We start from the raw sequence: 20,231 nt of genomic DNA, 5'->3' as shown, positions 1-20,231 counted from the left end.
TGGAGGCCTCCTGATGAGTATACCTTCCTACTGAAGAGGTCTAAGCATTTGGCCTCTTTGGCTTTCAGAGCCCAGGCTTATTGATCCTGGCGTTCCTTCTCGTTTACAGCTGAAACGACCAGGGAGCAGGGCGGGAAAACAAGAACTTGTAGCCCTTGGATGGGGCAAAAAATTTCCTTTCCACCCCCCTGGCCATCGGTGTAATCGAGGCCGGGGTTTGCCAGATAGTCTTGTAGTTGCTCTGGATGGTCTTAATCAGAGGTAGTGCGACTCTGGAGGGATCTTCTGGAGCCAGGATGTCATCCATGGGATCCTCCGGCTCGACAGTCTCTTACATCTGAAGGCCCATGTTGAGGGCAATTCGGCGGAGAAGCTCTTGGTGGGCCCTATGGTCAAGCAGTGTTGGTCCTGAAACTGATGTACCTGCCACTACTTCATCTGGGGCTGGTTGCCATTGTCCTGGCCTTCCTGTAATTCCTCATAGCCTTGGGAGGTGTCGGGGCCTGAGAAGATAACTCCCTCCTGAGACGTAGTCTGCTTCGGCAACAGACCTGTCACTGTAGGCTGCTCCAGGGGATCCGAGGGTGGCCGAGAGAGCATGGCCTCTCTTGTCCTTGAGGTGTGCCTATATGGAAACCTTGAGTGGCGTCTCGTTGAGTGCCCGGATCTAGAAGCTCTAGAAAGGGTGCCGTTGGTGGTGGTAGGCCTATGGGGTCCAGAATGGCCACTGCCCCAGAAGAGACCACTGCGGCTGCCACGCTGTGTGGGACTCTTTGCTGGTCATGGTCTGGTGCCTGCTGTAGCTAGAGCGACTGGAATCGGCTTCGGAGACAGAGGAGGCCAAAGGAGAGGACCAAGGTGGTGCCGATCCTTGGGCGGCTGTGGGGTGCCATGAGGTGCGGGTCAGGGACTGGTACTGAGATGACTGGGACCGCGAATGGTGCCAGCTATCCCGAGACCTGGATCGGTCTCGCACATGTGGTGCCAGGGAAGTGGTTGGCACTGAGTCCCAGTGCCAAGCAACCGATGGCGTCGTGGAATGGCATCGAGTCCTCGATGAGGGTGCCGTAACCTCGTATTGGGTCATGGGTGCCAGGAAGTGGTGCTGTGCCGAGCTCGAACGGGAGCGGTGTTATGAGCGGTGCCAGATTGGTGACCTTGAGCGGCGCATCATTGCTGGTTTTCCTTTGAACAGCACCCGCCTTGGTGATGCCAGAGGCTTCTCCCTGCAAGGGAGGGGATTTGGTGTTGACAGTTCTAAGAGATCTTTTGCTGCCTCAAATGTGTCAGGCATGGAGGGGGGTTCTAAGACCTCCTCAAGACACTCATCAGCGCTGGAGTCGCTGGGCACTGGAGTCAACAGGGCCTGCGGCGCCAGAGTCAACAGTGCCAGCCCCTGGAGGGGACCCAAGTCCTGTCTCTGAGTGCTAGGGGCCTCTCTGGGCGTCTTGGTTGCTCTTTGAGGGGAGCGTCTTCTTTCCCCCTTATTGTGCTTGTCAGTGTCAAAGAGGTCGAGCAGTGCCAGGGCTGGTCAGCCCGTCTCGCTGCCAGCGATTTATGATGCCTGGGCAGTGCTGAGTCGTGCACCAATGCTGCGGCACTTCTCACCGAGGAGCTCAGGCCTGGTACCGGGCGGTCTGGGGCCGCTGGTTGCAACGCGGCCTCCATGAGCAGCTGCTTAAGACAAAAGTCTCTTTCTTTCTTTCTTTGTGTGTGACTTGAAAGCCTAGAAAATTTTGCAGCGCTCAGCCTGATGCACTTCCCCAAGACAACGAAGGCAGGAGTCGTGGGGGTCGCTGTTGGGCATAGGCTTGAGACAGGTGGCGCAAGCTTTAAACCTCTGGGCTTGCGGCATCCCCCACAGCCCAAGACTGGTGCTGGAACTAACTCTCAGACGCCTGTAACTAAAAACTGTATCTAACTAAGTTGTAAAACTATCTAAGAACAACTCTAACTAGAAAGACTAAATTGATAAGGGATCACTCGCAAGTGAGAGAGCATATTCCAACGCTGTCACGGACGATAAGAAGGAACTGAAAGAGGGTTGGGCCAGAAGGGTACTGTATACACCGTCATAAGGGCACCACTCTAGGGGGCTCCCCTGCCGTCCCAACGGGGCTGCTAAGGTAAAAAGTTTCTGACGTCCGTGCACATGACGCGCGCACACTTAACTGGAATGGACGTGAACAAGCACTCAAAGACGAACTACTGCAAGCACACCAAATCTAGCCTCTGCTCTCTACATTGGCTTTCTATATAGAATACTGAGTCAAGTTCAAGGTCTCTATCCTTGTTTTCAAGGTGTACAATTGCCACGGCCCAGGATATCTAGATCACCTAAAGCTTTGGGATAAGGACTATAGTTAACAACTCTGCTGCTTCAGCACAGTAGAATTTTCTACCACAAGAGTAAAAAATGTCTATGCAGGAGATAGGGTACTTTCTCAGAAGGTGCTCAAATTGCTGAACAAATTCCCACCAGATCGAAGAACTATCACAAACTTTACTATCTTCTTCTGCCTGTGCAAAGTACACTACATTTACTTTGCTTTCTTTAATATGAACACATTTATATATTTATTTTAAAACTCCAAACAGTACACTGCACACAACAGTGTATTAGAGAAAGCGAACCACATGACAGATATGTGCCATGTAGCTTAATGTGCTACTGGCACTCATACTATCATGTTAAGATTGGTAGAAGAACTTCTATAGAATAAAATAGGAAGACAAATGCTTGTTACATAAATCCCTCATGCTACTTTAACCATGGAACACTGGCGTCTGCCTAACTGAAGGGCTGAGGACTTGAGAGCTCATATGGATCAGACGGGTGCAGATAGAACCAGCCCAGATTATCAACACAAAAAAGGTGATTATAGTTTCCTTTCATCTATCATAAAACAAAAAAATTCAGATTAAATAATAAACCTTGTAAACTGGTGGAGGACGATGTTTTTAAAAAGTTAAAAGAGTCATACAATAGCTTCAATTAAAAAAAAAAAAAGAATATTAACCTGCCTTTTTTAAAAGGGTATCAAAACAGTTGCCCCATTGTTAGCTAGTAAAAACTAAGTGCAAATAATACACAAAGAAAACTATACAATGGGAAATACAGGATTAAGTTCTCCTGTATGATATCAAGTTTTCCAGACAAAGTTTAGCTGCTTACCCTTCTAAACACCATTATCTTCCCAATCCTAAAAGTCAAAACATGGCAACTCAAAGACTCTTATATAGTACATACCAGTCTGAACTATTATATTAATGAAAATTCTCTCACAATCTTAAGCAGGTGGTAGCATCAAACTCTTCTTATGGTACTTCTTATCCTTGCATCTTTTAAATGGTTATTTAGTTTTACAGCTCACCTTCTAAGCCTCCAGCTAGTAAGCTACATCCACCAGAAGTTATGAGCATACTACAAACTTTCTGTTTATTTCTGAGCCCCCAGCCGCAATATTTTCTATTGACAGTCTTAGGCACCTAGGATTAAAACATAAAATACGAAAATTTATATTAAAAATTCTGTATTGTGTCAAAATGAAAATCATTTCTTTGTGTACAAATGTATACATGACAAAAATAAAACAATCTTCTTGAATAACATTGTGTAAAAAAGTGCTTGCTATTCAGATTTATTAATTCCACAAGCAACAGGCTCAAATGGAATCACTAAACATTGAATTTGTTAAAGGGCTAATTTAAGGCACAGAAATCCCACCATTTATCAGAAGGCAAAAATAGGATTAGCCCCATTAGCTTTCATCGCTGCTCACAAGTTATGTCTTGTTAATGCCTGCAAGTTTTGAACATAGTAGTAGCTGAGTAGAAGTTCAAGTCAAGTTTCTATCCTTGAAAAGAAGTATGAATTAAAATGCTGTTTAACTTTTAGAGAAAGCTGGTTTTGTCTCATCTTTTAATTAGAAACAGCCTTTTTGTGTGTGTGCACTATTTCTATATTTTTTCACGGATGTTTTCTGTTGTGTGGCTTACCCAGGATTTTTATCTCATGGTTATAGACCGTACTTACTCCAATACCGAATAACTATTAGGGCCTTAATTTCTAAATCAGTAGCTATGGTAAAGGTATGCAACATTGCTCATGAAGTTAATTTTACCAAACTCTTTCATCTTACACTGCAACAAACAAGTAAAATACATTCTAAATGTTCTAGATTATTTTCAGCTACTTTTTCCATGTAATGGATTGTGGCACAGCACAGCACAACACAGGTGGATTTGCAATGGAACTTTATAAGAAAGAACCCATAAACTGATTTATACAACTTTGTTGTGCAGGTGCAGAGTTTTAAAAAAGTATAAAAACAAAAACAAACAAAAACCCAGAAAATTCTATATCAGTTTCTCCAATTTCCTACACAAAAAATCAAACTTAAAAAGCTTTCATTTCCTATGATGCTGTTCGCAAAGGAACAGGAAAAGCTAAGCACTTTCGTGAAGGAAAGCATGAGGGCTCACCCATTTGCCCTATTTGTTGCTTTCATTGGATCCCTTATACACAAATCTTAACATCTCTGCATTCCAACTCTGAACGTACAATGATCATGTATGTCAAACTAAGGCTGAGAATACAGATCTGACACCAACCCAGTATAGCCAACTTAACTGACAAAACCAATCATAGAATACAGTTGTGATACTATATTTGTGGGCAAGGAAGCACTTTCGTTTTAAATTCCAGTTTTTAGTATTTGATTTTTTGAGAAATTATGTTTAGCCTAAATTTTCTCTTGCCATTTCTGAGTTACCTATGTGAATTAAGTTACTTAAAAAAAAAAAAATCAATCTTTCATGCTATTTTTATACTTGAATAAACTCTAGATTAAAAATCTTCATAACTGACATATATATAGTCCTTCATGAGGAACATTTAATTTGCACCATTTAAAAAATGTGCTTGACAAAACACCAGCTTCCTAACCAGCGTAAGTGATCACTGGGCACAAATAGCTATATATACCCACTTGAGTTTGTGTATATGTAGGGATATCCGTGTACATCATTCTCAGGACCTTTTCCCCCTCATCTCCCCACCTACCTGCAATGGAAGAGTCTCACCAGGTTTGGAGTTATTTCTGCTAAGTCCCATTGCCAGTAATCTCTGATTTTACACTCTCTCTCTACAACACAGTGCAGTGTCGGGTACAGAGCCTCAAAGCATAAAAAAAAATCTGTAATGAAACTGTGTTTGAGACTTCAATCTAACAATATTGGCTTCTTTAAGAAAAGAATGTAAAATTTTATGCAAATACATAAGCTAATGCAACATTACAGATAAGATTTTAAGCATGCAAGCCAGGAAAGTCAAAGCTCTAGTTTCCTAGAGCCCCTGCAACTTTATCACATTGCACATACTATCCTATGGCAGTACAAGAACACACTATATACATTAAGAAAATGCTACATACTCATGAAATATTCTCAAGTTATGGCTGCCTTGGGAATCATAATTTTAATTTTCCTGACTTGTTTAAAATCTAAACTATACTGTTGCATTACACTGGTTTCTTATAATTACTTTTAGATAAACATGCACATGGAGTCAATCATTACTCGTTTGTTGGAAAAATGCACAATCAGAACAAAAAGCAATTTCAACATGAGTTCTTCTCACTGACATATGCATGCAGTTTGTTCCATTAGTCTGCTACATGTGCTTCACAAACATAACACTGATCTTGACAAGCCTTCTCATACATTGTGAATTACTTTTTCAGAAAGCAGCAAACTTTGTTGTGCAATCCTCCAGGGGAAGGGGAAAAAAAAAAAAAAAAAGACTTAACTAAGTTAGGCTCTAAGTAAAAGTTCAAAGACATTCTACATGGTTCAGTTTTCATTTTGCTGAGATCCCTTAAGACAAACATTCAAAAGTGCAGGAACATAGGTAACAGCATTTTCAACCAACTATGTCAATGACATTTGCAGGATCCAAGTCAGAAAGTGACAGTAAACAAAAGTAAAACCCACTGCTGTGTCATAGACCAAATGTTCTGAAATTGGGGAAAGATTACTTTAAACAACAATGTAAATTGCAGCCCCCTCAAAACTCCCAATAGTTAGATTTCCTTTTAAAATAGTCAAAAAAATAGAGAAAAAAGCATGATGCTCAAAATGTAGGTCACTGGACAGCTCTGATTACATATTCCAGTTCACAGTTTGACAGATACACCACACAGTGCGCGCCCCCCGCCCCCCCATTTCAGGTCACTGAATCTTTCTTCTTTCGGAACGGTGACTTTAGTCTCTTCCACACGCTGCTTTTGGGTTTGGATTTTTTTTCCAGGGCCATTACTGCTTCCTTCTCTTTCCTACGGATTTCTCGCACGAGAGCATGAAATACATCATCGATATAATAGCGGAACGCGGCTGAAGTTTCAAAAAAAGGGCAGCTGAATTCTCGTGCTAAAGCTGAGCCTTCTTCTTTGGAGACCTTCAACGAAGTACATATTTGTCAACAAAGCAAAAGTGTTCATTCCTTCCCCCTTTCTGCTCCCTTTGCCTGTTCTTCTCAGTCTTAACCATGTGCATTCTTTCACATTACCTGCTCCTTTGGAACATCCCCTTTCCATGCATCTCTCTGAAATCTCTCCCTAAAATCCACTTTTCTCTAAACTTTTGTTTACTCCTAGTCATTCACCTGATCTTTTAAACATTTGTACTGCATCCTATATCCATAAGAAATCCAGCTCCTTGAGGTATGGACTGGGTCATAATCTGCATTTGTAAATAATGTGTACACCTTTGGCACTATATAAGTAATAAACAGAATAGGGATTTAATAGCACTATATGCAAACAAATTATTAATCTTTCAAAACCTGAAAAATTAATAAAAACAAATTAGAACAATTGTTGAGGTGGAATGACAAGACATGTATTAGGTCACAATTAATCCATTTCCCTGTCAGCGTAAGAGTGTTCTTCTACTGCAGGTTTTATAGCCTTTTTTCCAAAATTATGGCACTTCAACCACGTTCCTGTGGCAACTATTCCACTGTCTAAAACATTTTAGTTGGGATGATTTTACAGATATTGAGACTAATTTTTTTCCATTCATAATTTTATCTCATTTCATATTTAAACACCCTTTTATCAAATAATTAACCTCCCTTGTTGGTGTTAAACCTGCAACTATCTGAAGGCAACATGCAACCTCCCCAAGTTGTCAATAGGAAAGTTATACACTGGATAGAACGCGGGGTTTGGGATCCATTGCCATGACTGCGCTATATGCGAAGCCGCGCTACAGTGACGCACCCTCTAGCGAGGGTCCACTGTATTTCTTCACATCAGTCACCACCTGCGATTTTTGGTGGTTTTCTCTGAACACCATCCAATTTGTCCATCTTTCCTCCCAGAACGGAGCACAACATTTCAGAATGTGGGCTCACTGGAGCCATATGAAGGGACTGTTGATTCCCTGTCCTGTGATATGACTCCTCAGCATATAGATCCAACTATGTCCATGGCATTTTGCTCTCATATCACATTGGAAACTCAATTTCCTGTGCAACCACTACCTGTGGTCTATTTCAGGGTTACTATTTGCCAGATTTTTTCCCCTCACAGTGAATCTGTATTTTGGATTATTCTTCCCCAAATGTTCTAGCTAACACTTTCCCAAGTTGAATCTTATTTTATTTTCTGCCCTTTCTAAATCACCTTTTATTATTTCTCTTTTCTCAATGTACTCACAACCCTTCCTAATGTATTACTATTTGCAAAGTTTGTTCAAGTGCTGTTTAATGCCCTGTGCAGATGCACTCTCCTTTCAGGATAAGAGAAATGAAGAACATAACGGGAGTTGAGGGTTAGAAATTCTAGTGGCAAACACCCAGGTTTTCAAAGCTGAAAACTGATGAGTTTGAGATTATGTCATGTCTATTAACTTTACTTTTGATATTACTATTCTATAATAAAACTACATGCATTTTAGAGATCCTGCATTCTGTGCTTACCACCATTGCATCACATCCCTCTTTCAACATTATTAATACAAATATTACATTTATTTTAACCATTAAACCAAGAGCAAAAAACGTAATTCAAGAAAAAGGAATAAGCAAATACACTTAGAATAAACCATAACATTATGTTTTAAGTAGGGCAGTTAACTCATGTGATTAACTCAAAAAAATTAATCGTAGTTTTAATTGCACTGTTAAACAATACTAATTGAAATTTATTAAATATGTTGGATGTTTTTCTACATTTTCATATATAGTATTCTGTGTTTTAACTGAAATCAAAGCGTATATTTATTACAAATATTTGCACGGTAAAAATGATAAACAAAAGATACAGTATTTTTCAATTCACCCCATGGAGTACTGTAGTGCAATCTCTTTATTGTGAAAGTGCAACTTACAAATGTAGAATGTTTTTGTTACATAACTGCAGTCAAAAACAAAAAATGTAAAACTTCAGAGCCTACAAGTCCACTCAGTTCTAGTTCTTGTGCAGCCAATCACTAAGACAAACAAGTTTGTTTACCTTTACAGGAGATAATGCTGCCCTCTTCTTATTTACTTCACCAGAAAGTGAGAACACACATTCACATTGCACTTTTGAAGACAGCACTGCAAGGTATTTACATGCCAGATATGCTAAACATTCGTATGCCTCTTCATGCTTCAGCCACCATTCCAGAAGACATGCTTCCATGCTGATGACGCTCGTTAAAAAAATAGTGTGTTAATTAAATTTGTGACTTAACTCTTTGGGGGAGAATTGTATGTCCCCGGCTCTGTTTTACCTGAATTCTGCCATATATTTCATGTTATAGCAGTCTAGGATGATGACCCAGCACTTTGATCATTTCAAGAACACTTTCACTGCACATTTGACAAAACGCAAAGAAAGTACCAATGTGAGATTTCTAAAGATAGCTACAGCACTCAACCCAAGGTTTAAGAATCTGAAGTGCCTTACAAAAGGCTGAGAGGGATGAGGTGTGGAGCATGCTTTCAGAAGTCTTAAAAGAGCAACACTCCAATGTAGAAACTACAGAACCTGAACCACCAAAAAAGAAATCAACCTTCTGCTGGTGGCAACTGATTCAGATAATGAAAATAAACATGCATCCGTCCGCACTGCTTTGGACTGTTATCAAGCAGAACCTGTCATCAGCATGGATGCATGTCCCCTGGAATAGTGGCTGAAGCATGAAGGGACATATGAATCTTTAGCGCATCTGGCACGTAAATATCTTGTGAGGCCAGCTTCAACAGTGCCATAAGAACGCCTGTTCTCACTAGTGGTGACACTGTAAACAAGAAGCGGGCAGAATTATCTCCTGCAAATGTAAACAAACTTGCTTGTCTGAGCAACTGGCTGAACAAGAAGTAGGACTTAACGGACTTGCAGGCTCTAAAATTTTACACTGTTTTATTTTTGAATGCAGTTTTTTGTATATAATTCTATATTTGTAAGTTCTACTTTCATGATAAAGAGATTGCACTACAATACTTGTATTAGGTGTATTGATAAATGCTATTTTTTGTTTTTTTACAGTGCAAATACATGTAATAAAAAATAAATATAAAGTGAGCACTGTGCACTTTGTATTCTGTGTTGTAACTGAAATCAATATATTTGAAAATGTTGAAAATATCCAAAAGTATTAAAATAAATGGTATTCTAGTATTGTTTAACAGCGTGATTAATATTTTTAATCGCTTGACAGGCAGCCCTAGTTTTAACATATATACCTCCTGAACTCCTTTGCGTAGTTTACCTGTCGTAGCAGCGTCAGATCAGATTTGTTCCCCACAAGAACCACAGGAGTGTCATCAGTGCGCCGAACACGGTAGATGAGCTGTTTGAACTCACGCACTTCATGAAAACTGCGGCGGTCCGTGATTGAATAACAGATGATAAATCCCTCACCTGCCCTCATGTACTGGTCCCGCATGGCTGTAAACTCTGCCTAGAAAGAAAGTTATATTTCAATTCTTGTACAAGCTCAGCAGCTATTGATCATCTAGTCACTGGCAGCCCTCTTTCCATTCTAACAACAGCTATATGCCACACAACATACTGGTTTGCTTATGCCACACATGGTCCATTGGAAAAAACTGGAGATTTTATGGATTCTCCCTATGTAAAATATTACTTAAACACCTGAAATACACAACTAAAAGTGCAACATGTAGCAGTCACAGTTAAAAGAAAGTTATGAACATTTGTTTTCTTCCTATTTTTAACGCATCAAACAAAATATTGTGAAAATTTGGGACCAATATACGAAGCAAATGAAAGGCATGAGTTTCTGTTGCTTCAGGGAATGGGTAAGAATGCTGGCAGCTCTTAGTTTGTATATATTATGTATAAAAAAAGAACAATGGAAAAATGGGGAAACAATAAAGCAGGGTACAAAACAAATACAATATGTTGGGGAAATGGGATAATTCCGAAGACAAAACTAGAACAAAGAAAAGACAGAGACAGACAATACATTTTTAAAGGATCTCTGTGAATATGCCTGGCCATTAGTTCCATCCTATTCATATTTTTATTGCTCACATACCTGTCCTGCTGTGTCCAAAATGTCCAAATTTGCAGGTTCATCATCAATCCGTATTCGTATTTTATAAGCATCTTCTGTGGATTTAGAAGAAGAGGGATGGGAGTAACAGAAGTTCAGTAAAATTGCAGTACCTATCTCATGCATACAACGAAATACTACTACTGAGCATTTGATATAAAGCAACAGAAAATATGTTATAAAATCAATTTTAATAATGTAAGAATTCAGTTTTGTGTACCTTAAGACAGACATATGCTCTCTCAGACTAATGGGCCTTTCTCAACTGAGGCGAACAGGCAGACAAATAAAATAATCCTAATGGCAGCCACCAATAGCACTGCCAATTTCCTAAAACAGGATAAATTACTAAGAGTATGTCAACACAACAAGCACAACTATGCCACTGTAGTGTAGACACTGACTACAGCAACGGAAGGGGTGTTTCTGTCACCATTGTAAAATCACCCCCTTGTGAGGCAGTAGCTAATTTGATGAAATAATTCTTCCGTCAACCTAACTGCGTCTACAATGGAGGTTAAGTCATCCTAAATATGTTGCATAGGGCATGAAATTTTTCACAGTCCTGTGAGACATAGCTTGGCTGACCCGAGTTTCAGGTGTAGACCATGCCTTAGAAAGAAACCGATCTTTCCCTCCAAATTAAACTAACCCAATTAAAAAAAAGTCACCAAAAGGTGCTCAGTCGTTACCGTCATGGGCACGCTATAAGAACCTGAATAGAAAAGCAAGTTCTCCTTTCCGTTAGATCAGATTCTCCTATCATGACTAATGGGCTGAGTGAAAACTCCAAAAGATGTAGACTGAATAAAACAGTCAGATCTCAAAACTAACAACAACACTTTATTTGGAGACAAAGATTGCAGAAGTTCCTGATCCATGGCTAAGGCTCCTACGTGCCACAGTAATGCAAATAAAAAATAACAGTGATATCCTACAGGATTTTGAAAAATCATGGTGCCATGGGTGGTGGGTATCAAAGGCTGTGCCTCCCCAAACAGCCTTGCATGGCCCTGGCCATGCTCCACCCCCAGGCCCTTTCCTGCTTCCCGTTCCTAGGCTGTGCGCTGTGGGGGACTCTTCCCCCCCTGGTGGCCAGAGTCCCAGGCTGCGGGACTAATGGGGGCCGGCCTGCACTCCGGGGCTGGGGGAGGGAGGCTGCGCCACCTTCCAGGCACACCATGGCTGAGCCACACCACCTGCTCACCAGCCCAACACTTTGGGGCTGGGGTGGGGCATGCCACCAGCTCACCGCCCAGCGCTCTGGGGCTGGTGGCGCTCAGGCTGGGGAGGGGGGAAAAGGGGAGCTGCCTGCCATGCCAGGATGGGGGGGAAACAGGACTCTGGGCTCCGGCGGGAGGGGCAGGACCTTGGGCAGAAGGGATGGTCCGGGACGGGGACTAGCCTCCCTGAGCCCGGGGTTCACCTGTCGCCCATGCATGGTGCTTTGTAGATACTGGTTTGGAATATTTTCGTTGCTGAGGCAAGTTCTCTCAGCACAGAAGTTAGTGTTGCCTTGAGAGGGGCGGGGTAAAAAGTAGTGGGAGAGAGATAAACCTTCTTGAAAACAAGTAACTGGTCAGACTAGAGAAGGGGTGGGCAAACTTTTTGGCCCAAGGGCCACATCTGGGTGGGGAAATTGTATACAGGGCCATGAATGTAGGGCTGGGGCAGGGGGTTGAGGTGCAGGAGGGGGTGAGGACTGCACGAAGGGGCTCAAGGCAGGGGGTTGGGGTGCAGCCTCCGGCCCAGTGCCTCTCACCTCAAGCAGCTCCAGGGTGGCAGCAGGGCTAAGGCAAGCTGTGGAAGTGGCGAGCTCCTGGAAGTGGCCAGCATGTCCTGCAGTTGCTCCGCCGCATACTGCCCTCACATACTAGTACTACCCCTGAAGCTCCCATTGGCCACTGTTCCCCGTTCCCGGCCAATGGGAGCTGCGGAGGGCAGTGCTTGGAGGCAAGGGCAGTGCATGAAGCCCTCTGCCCCCCCATTCCCCAGGGGCCACAGGTACATGGTGCTGGCCGCTTCTGTGAGCGGTGTGGGGCCAGGGCAGGCAGGGAGTCTGCCTTAGTCCTGTTGCGCCACGGGGCTGGCAATCCTGTGGGCTGGACTGAAAGCCCTGACAGGCTGGATCCAGCCCATGGGCCGAACTTTGCCCTCCCCTGGACTAGAGCCACTTCTGCATGGTGGGATCCAGGGAGGAGTGCCACCTCCACCCCGATTCACCTCAGCAGGCCACCCAGCCTGTTGAGGAAGAGGGAACCTACAAATTGTAACTCAAAGGTGGGGGGCTTACATCAAAAAGTTTGAAAACAGCTTAGGGTGCAGGGAGGGGGTAGCTAGGGGCTGTGTGCAGGCAGGGGGGTAGCTCAGGGAGAAGGGTACTAGGGGCTATGTGTGGGCAGGGGGTAACTCAGGGTGCAGGGAGGGAGGTATTAGGGGCTGTGTGCTGGGAGGGCTCCCCTGCAGCCCCTGTTCCCGGAGGGGTCTGCCAGCCATGGAGCCGGGTCTCCTCACTCAGGCCGCTCTTACCGGGTGCCTCTGCGGGAGCAAAGGGGGCTGGCAGCTGAGGAGCAGCTTCAACCTGAGGCACCAGCAGGAGATGAGAGAACACTGCTGCTGCCTGCTCCATGGCAGCAGCCAGAGCAGCAGCTGCCCCGCACTGCCTGGTTCTGGCTTCCTGCCGCTGACCTGGCCAGGCAACGGGGAGAGGAAATGGGGGGTGGGCGGGGGAAGGTGTGGAACTGCCCCCCGGACTGCCCTGCTCTTGCAATGCCCTCCAGGTTCCCAACTCGGCTCAGGGCTTCTACCCCACAGGGAGCACCCATGCTTGGGGCTCCAGGATTCAACCCCGCAGCCTCCTGGCTTCAGCCCCACAGGGGGCGCTGAGAATTGGGGCTTCAGCTCCACGTCTCCCAGCTTCAGTCCCGTGGGGCCATTAGGGCTCGGGCTCCACGGACTCCCTGAAAGGGCTCATGGACCCCCACTTGAGAATTGCTGTTTTAAATGACTAAAATTCAAGAATGTATGCCTCTAGAGTCACCTACTAAAGAAAAGTTAAGGTTGCTTGCTCTTCTAGTTCTCCTGGTTTGTATGTGGAAGGGTAAATCTGTTGATTCATAATTTCGACAAAAGACGTGGGAAAATCAAATGGAACACACAAGAGATAATTTAGCTGAACAGAAGCATTTTGGGTAGTTACTCTCTTCCTTCTTTTAATCTGCTGCACATTTATAAAAAGTAGCAATAACAAAAGGACACAAAGGCAATAATGTACGACTGAAACTATCACACTGCACAGCAAAAATGGTATGACAGAAGAGTTGATGGCCATCAAGAGGTCTTATTTTTGTTATTAGTCTGTTAATTGTGACTGGTAGTTAACTTATCTTAGTCTTAACTTTTTCTGCAAGTATTTAATAATACCTAGCTCTTATATAGCACTTTTCACCAGAAGATCTCAAAATACTTACAGGGAGATAAAGTATCACCACCTCCATTTTACAGATGGAGAAATTGATTCATAGATTCCAAAGCCAGAAGGGACCATTGTGATCATCTTTCTGGTCTGACCTCCTGAACAACATAGGCCATAGAAATTCCACAAAATAATTCTTAGAGTACATCTTTTAAAAAAAGCTTCCAATCTTGATTTAAAAAATGATCAGTGATGGAGAATCCACCATGAACCTTATGAATTGCTCCAAAAATGTACACCTCATTTCCAGCATGAATTTGTCTAGGTTCAACTTCCAACCATTGGATTGTTTTATACATTTATCTGCTAGATTGAAGAACCTATTATTAATTATTTGTTCTTCACGCAGAGAACAAATGGATTAATCAGGTTATCCCTTAAGATTCTCTTTATTAAGCTAAATTGACCTACTTATATTGGTTTATCACTATAATCCAGGTTTCTAATTCCCATGAATCTCATTGCTCTTCCATGAACTCTCTCCAATTTTTCAACATTCTCCTTGAATTGTGGAAGCCAGGTCGGGATACAGTATTCCAGCAGCGACACCAGTGCCAAATACAAGTTAAATAACTTCTTTACTTGTACTCAAGTTTCCACTCTTTATGCACTGCAGGATCACATTAGCCCTTTTGGCCAAAGCATTGAACTGAAAGCTCATGTTCATCAGCTGATTATCCAGAATGACACCCAAATCTTTTTTAGAGTCACTGCTACTCAAGATAGAGTCTCCCATTCTGAGAGTGTGACCTACAATATTTGTCCCCTAGATTACCTATATACATTTAGCCGTATTAAAACACATGGTATGCTTGTGCCCAGTTTACGAAGTGATCCAGATCACTCTGTATTAGTGTCCTCTTCATTGTTTACCACTCACCCAATTTGTATCATGAGCCAACTTTATCAGTGATTATTTTGTTTTCTTCCAGGTCGCTGCTAAAAATGCTAAATAGCACAGGGCCAAGAACAGATCCCTGCAGAAGCCTACTAGAAACACACGTGCTCAGTCAGGATTCCCCATTTACAATTACATTTTCAGACCTAACAGTTTGCCAGCTTTTAATCCATCCAGTGTGTGCCATGTTAACTTTGTACTGCTCTATTTTTTTTTTTAATAAAAATGTTGAGAGGCATGAGCTTAAACTATTACCTTTATCAACCAATCTTGTAATCTCATCAAAAAAGATACCAAGTTAGTTGGACAGGATCTATTTTCCATAAGCTCATGTTGACTGGCATTCATTATAGACTATTTAAACTCCCATACCATCTGTTCCATTACCTTGCCCAGGATTGATGTCAGACTGATTAACCTATAATTATGCATATCATCCCATTTAAATACTGGCACAACATTAGCTTTCTTGCAGACTTCTGGAACTTCCCTACTGTTATACAATTTAATTAAAATCAACATGAATGGTCCAGCGAGCTCCTCAGAGAGCTCTTTTAAAATTCTTGGATGAAAGTTATCCAGACTTGCTGATTTTAAAATGTATAACTTTATAGTACCTGCTGTTTACTCCTGGTGGAATTCTGCACCACTGCGCAATGCAGAATTTGTGCAGAAATTAACGTTGTATGCGCAGAATTTTCTGTAAATAACTTTAAAGATGTGGCCATTAGTCCTGTTCCTAGCACAGCCCACAATCCTCTTTGCAGACTTTGGACTCGTAACAACTTGTCTAGCTATTACTAACATGATTATGAATGCTTTCCTTGCAGCAGAGTTTCTGGTTTTCTTTAGAGTATAAAGTTCATGGTAAATGATTCCACAAAAGCTACTTTTTAACTTGCATAACAGAGACAGATGTTGTAGAGGTTTTTCTTACCAATGGTAGGATCATGGTCCTCTGGGAACCGGTGGCTGATGAACTGCATGGTCATAGCTGAAAATTAACATTGGATAACTACAATTACACAGGTGATTTCCAGTCGTCCTGACTAACCTCACAGGTGTAGGTGGGGACATGATAACGGACAAAATATTTAGAATTACTGATTACACAGAAACATTTAAATTATACAACTGGCATACTATTTTGGCATTTGCTAAAAATTGGAGCACTTCATAAGGAAAATGCACATTTTGTTCACCCCAAATCGCAAAGGTGATATGGTAAAATGTACTTATCTGTAAGACTACGTTTTAGTCACGGGTATTTTTAGTAAAAGTCACGGCCCGTGACCTGTCCATGATTTGTATTATATAGCCCTGACAAAATCTTGGATGCTCGGGGGCGGGGTACCGCCCAGGGACGCTGTGGTTGCTCAGGGTGGGGGAGGGGAGAAGGCTGAGGGGTGCCATGGGTGCTTGGGGGAGGGTACCCCTGCTGGTGCTGGGGGGTAGGGCGGGTGAGGCTGGCAGGCTCCCTACCTGACTCTGCGCAGCTCCCGGGAAGCGGTGACATGTCCTTTGGCTCCTAGGCGGAAGCGCGGCCAGGGATCTCCATGCGCTGCCTCCATCCTGAGCGCTGGCTCCACAGCTCCCATTCGCTGGAAACCATGGGCAATGAGAGCTGTGGGGGCAGTGCCTGCGGGCAGAGGCAGCATGCAGAGCCACCTGGCCACACCTCCGCCTAGGAGCCATGCGAGGGACAGATCACTGCTTCCGGGGAGCCACCCGAGGTAAATGCCTCCCGTGCCCCAACCCTGAGCCCCCTTCCACACCCAAACTCCTGCTTGGGTGTGGGGGCGGTGGACCAAGACTGCCCCAGGTGCGGCCGATGTTGCTGGCCCAGGGATTGGGCCGGAATCCATGACAGACTCACAGCCTTACTTATCAGTATGTAACTGAACAATATTCTCACCTATTACCTATCATTTTCATGTATAGGGCGACCAGCTTAAAATGGTTTACTAAATTAAACAATGTCTTATAGATACAACATATTAGAACTCTGCAGTGTTTACGATCCTTACTCCTCAAATATTAACTCTCAAATTTAACAGAGACTGCTGTATTACAGTTTAATCAATCCTAATCAAGGATTTTCACAGATATACTTTCAATTATTGAGAATACAAAGGTAGGAGCTGGGGAAAAATATATTTTTAAAAATCTCAAACCAACCCTTATGTCTCTACAACGAAGCAAAGCTGTAGCTCATGAAAACTTATGCTCTAATAAATTTGTTAGTCTCTAAGGTGCCACAAGTACTCCTTTTCTTTTTACGGATACAGACTAACACGGCTGCTACTCTGAAACCTGACGCCTGAAGAAGAGCTCTGTGTCACTCAAAAGCTTGTCTCTCACCAACAGAAAGATACTACCTCACCCAGCTTGTCCCCCTCACAGTGGGTACCTCCACAGTATAGCAGCAAGCAAACCCATTCTTCACCATGGGAGCCACCGCTCTCAGCAGTGACGCCCGCAACGGTGCCAGACAGAGGTCCCCACCTCGACCCCCTCAGGGCTCAGAGACGTCCCGCGGGACAGCCTCTTCCCCCGACTCCTGAGCCAAAGGGCGCCACACCCCAGCAGGCCTGAGACACCCACCGCTCTTGCCCACGCCTCCAGCTCCCAGCATCACTAATTTATACTCGCGGGATTGTCCCAAGGCGCCACCGCCCTGGCGGGCTCCAGAGTCCATCTCCCCCGGCGCCAGGGAAAGCGCCGCCGCCTGCAAGGAGAAAAGAGTGTGTGTCAAAAACCGGCCGGGAAGGGGTGGAGCGGGCCGGAGCCACGGGGTCTCCACAGGCTCTCTCCGCCCCGTCCCGCGCCAATCCGAGACGGGTTACATCTCCCCCCCCCCCAAAACTCGCAAGCGCGGGCGCCCGAACTCACCGCGTCAGGGACGCCGGGCTTTTCCGCGTTGCATCCTGCCGCCCTCACTAACAGGGCAGGACCCCCCCCCGGCCCAGGACCGGCGCACCACCCTTTCGGCCCCTTCTCAGAGCAAACCAAAATGGCTGCGGCAGCAACTTTGCTGCCATAGGCCCAGCGAGCGCTTCATGCCCCGCCCGCGCATAGGCCCGCCCCTTCCGTGCATGGAGTGCAGCGGGAGCAAGGGCAGCGCTGCGCCTAAAGGTGGGAGAGGGACTGTCCCTGACTCCTTCGCTCCCGGGCCTTTGTCTTTTGAGCAAATTGCTTACCTTCCTCGATTCTTCTCAAACATCATCTCCTAGTGAAAAGCAGCCTTTTGTGTATAACTTTAATAGGTGGCCAGGCTGATCAGCGGGGTGATCTTATGCAGCTGAAACTCACTTCCTTTCCCCAGCCACTCCACAACATCTAAGCATTTAATTTTAAAAGTAAATTTACTCTGCCAGTTTCTGGCTTTTGTACATTTATTTTTGCTAACAATGTAAAAAAGACTATCTGGTAGTTTCTACCTACCTCGCTATAATTAGCGAACAAACAAACATGGGTATGGTGAGATTTCAAAACACTGGAAAACTATTAGACCTAGAGTCTGGCCCTCTTGACTTTGATTTCAGTGGAACTACTCACCCTCTTAAAGTTAAGCATGTGCATAAATGTTTGCAGGACTGGGGTTTATTAAAAGTAATTTATGGGAATTGGTGTCAAGGTTCCCTCCCCACGCTGAACTCTAGGGTACAGATGTGGGGACCCGCATGAAAGACCCCACATGCTTATTTCTAGGAGCTTAGGTTAAAAACTTCCCCAAGGTACAAATCCTTGTCCTAGGATGGGTACTAGCTGCCCCCACCAAGTGAGTTAGACAAAGATTCAGGAAAAGGACCACTTGGCATTCCTGTTTCCCTAAAATATCCCTCCTTCACCCTCTTTCCTGGGGAGGCTTGAGAATAATCTACCAAATAGGTAAACCAGGTGAGCACAGACCAGACCCTTGCTTTTTAGGACACTAAAAACCAATCAGATTCTTAAAAAAACAGAACTTCATTATAAAGAAAAAAGATGAAGAAACACCTCTGTAAAATCAGGATGGAAGGTAATTTTACAGGGTAATAAAATTCAAAACACAGAGGATCCCCCTCTTGGCAAAACTTTAAAGTTACAAAAAACAGGGATAAACCTTCCTCTTAGCACAGGGAAAATTCACAAGCTAAAACAAAAAGATACTCTAATGCATTTCCTTGCTATTACTTACTATTTCTGTAAATTAGATGTATTATTCAGTAGGAGCTAGATTACTTGCTTGGCCTCTCTGTCTCAGAGAGAACACACACAAAGAGACAAAGCAAAAATGTTCCCCCCACAGATTTGAAAGTATCTTCTCTCCTTATTGGTCTTTTTGCTCAGGTGCCAACCAGGTTATCTGAGCTTCTTAACCCTTTACAGGTAAAGGAGGGATTTTATGCTACCTTTAGCTGTATGTTTATGACACTGTAATCTAGCTCCTACTGAATGATGCATCTAATTTACAGAAATAGTAATTATTCAGTAGGAGCTAGATTACAGTGTCATAAACATACAGCTAACTTACAGAAAGGTTTTTGCTTTGTCTCTTTGTGTGTGTTCTCTCTGAGACAAAGAGAGAGGCCAAGCAAGTATATTTTATATATATATATAAAAAATTCTGATGCTACAGTTTTTAATTATATATATATATAAAATCAAACCCAATAATAAAAGTCCTGCCAAACCAAAGCACTACACTGCATACACAATTCTGCCCTTGTACAGAGGATATGAGAGAGAAGAAAAATTACATGACAGAAGTTAGTCACCTTGCTTAATGCACTACCAAAGGGGGTTCAGATATTGCAGTGTTGAGGGTAGCAAAAGAACCTAAATAGAACAGAACAAAAACTTCTATTTTTTTTAATCATAGACCAAATTTAAGTGGAGAATTTCCTTTAAATTTGTTTCTAGATTGCCTGCTACTACAAATGAGCAAAACTAAATGGTTCAACTGGTTTAAAAATATCCATTTTCTGATACTATTTTAAAAGGTGCTATGTATGTCCCATTGTTTTTCTGCTCCTTTGCACTGTCAACGCACAAAGTTCTGTCAAATGGAAAAAAATAAGCTACTGCTAATGTCCAGTTATGGTAGTCTTAGCTACCTGTAACAATAAAAAGGTACAATATTTTCAGATAGAAGAGTGATTTTCAAGTTGTGTCCCATTAAAAACAGTTAATAAGGTTTTAAAACCTTTTTAAAAGCTTTTCTTAGTGAGTAAGACTATTTCACCGAAGTCTGTGTCTGTTAAAACACCAAGTTAAGGGCTAGACAGAGGTGGTCACCATTCC

General features: G+C 43.2%; 1 protein-coding gene across 7 annotated transcripts in view; it reads right to left on the bottom strand.

Annotated features, from left to right (window-relative positions):
* RIT1 (Ras like without CAAX 1) overlaps positions 1-19,334 on the bottom strand; it is a 53,475-nt gene extending 34,141 nt beyond the window's left edge. The window contains exons 1-6 of one of the 7 annotated variants that reach the window (XM_073323191.1): positions 17,838-19,334; positions 17,550-17,673; positions 15,883-15,939; positions 10,555-10,628; positions 9,763-9,954; positions 3,375-3,489 (exon numbers count right to left, since the gene is read on the bottom strand). In XM_073323191.1, coding sequence (XP_073179292.1) covers positions 3,375-3,489; positions 9,763-9,954; positions 10,555-10,628; positions 15,883-15,939; positions 17,550-17,643 — 532 coding nt within the window. In that variant the 5' untranslated portion in view covers positions 17,644-17,673; positions 17,838-19,334. Of the gene's footprint in view, positions 1-3,374; positions 3,490-5,054; positions 6,458-9,762; positions 9,955-10,554; positions 10,629-15,882; positions 15,940-17,355; positions 17,504-17,549; positions 17,674-17,837 lie in introns of those variants that run through there. The other 6 variants (XM_073323192.1, XM_073323193.1, XM_073323195.1 and 3 more) reach the window with 6 other exon arrangements.
* Positions 19,335-20,231: the final 897 nt, after the last annotated feature.

This window comes from Lepidochelys kempii, chromosome 24 (genome assembly GCF_965140265.1).
Source record: "Lepidochelys kempii isolate rLepKem1 chromosome 24, rLepKem1.hap2, whole genome shotgun sequence".
Lineage (NCBI taxonomy): Eukaryota > Metazoa > Chordata > Testudines > Cheloniidae > Lepidochelys > Lepidochelys kempii.
The sequence above is the reverse complement of the archived record's forward strand: the minus strand, read 5'-3'. Positions and strand labels throughout refer to the sequence as shown.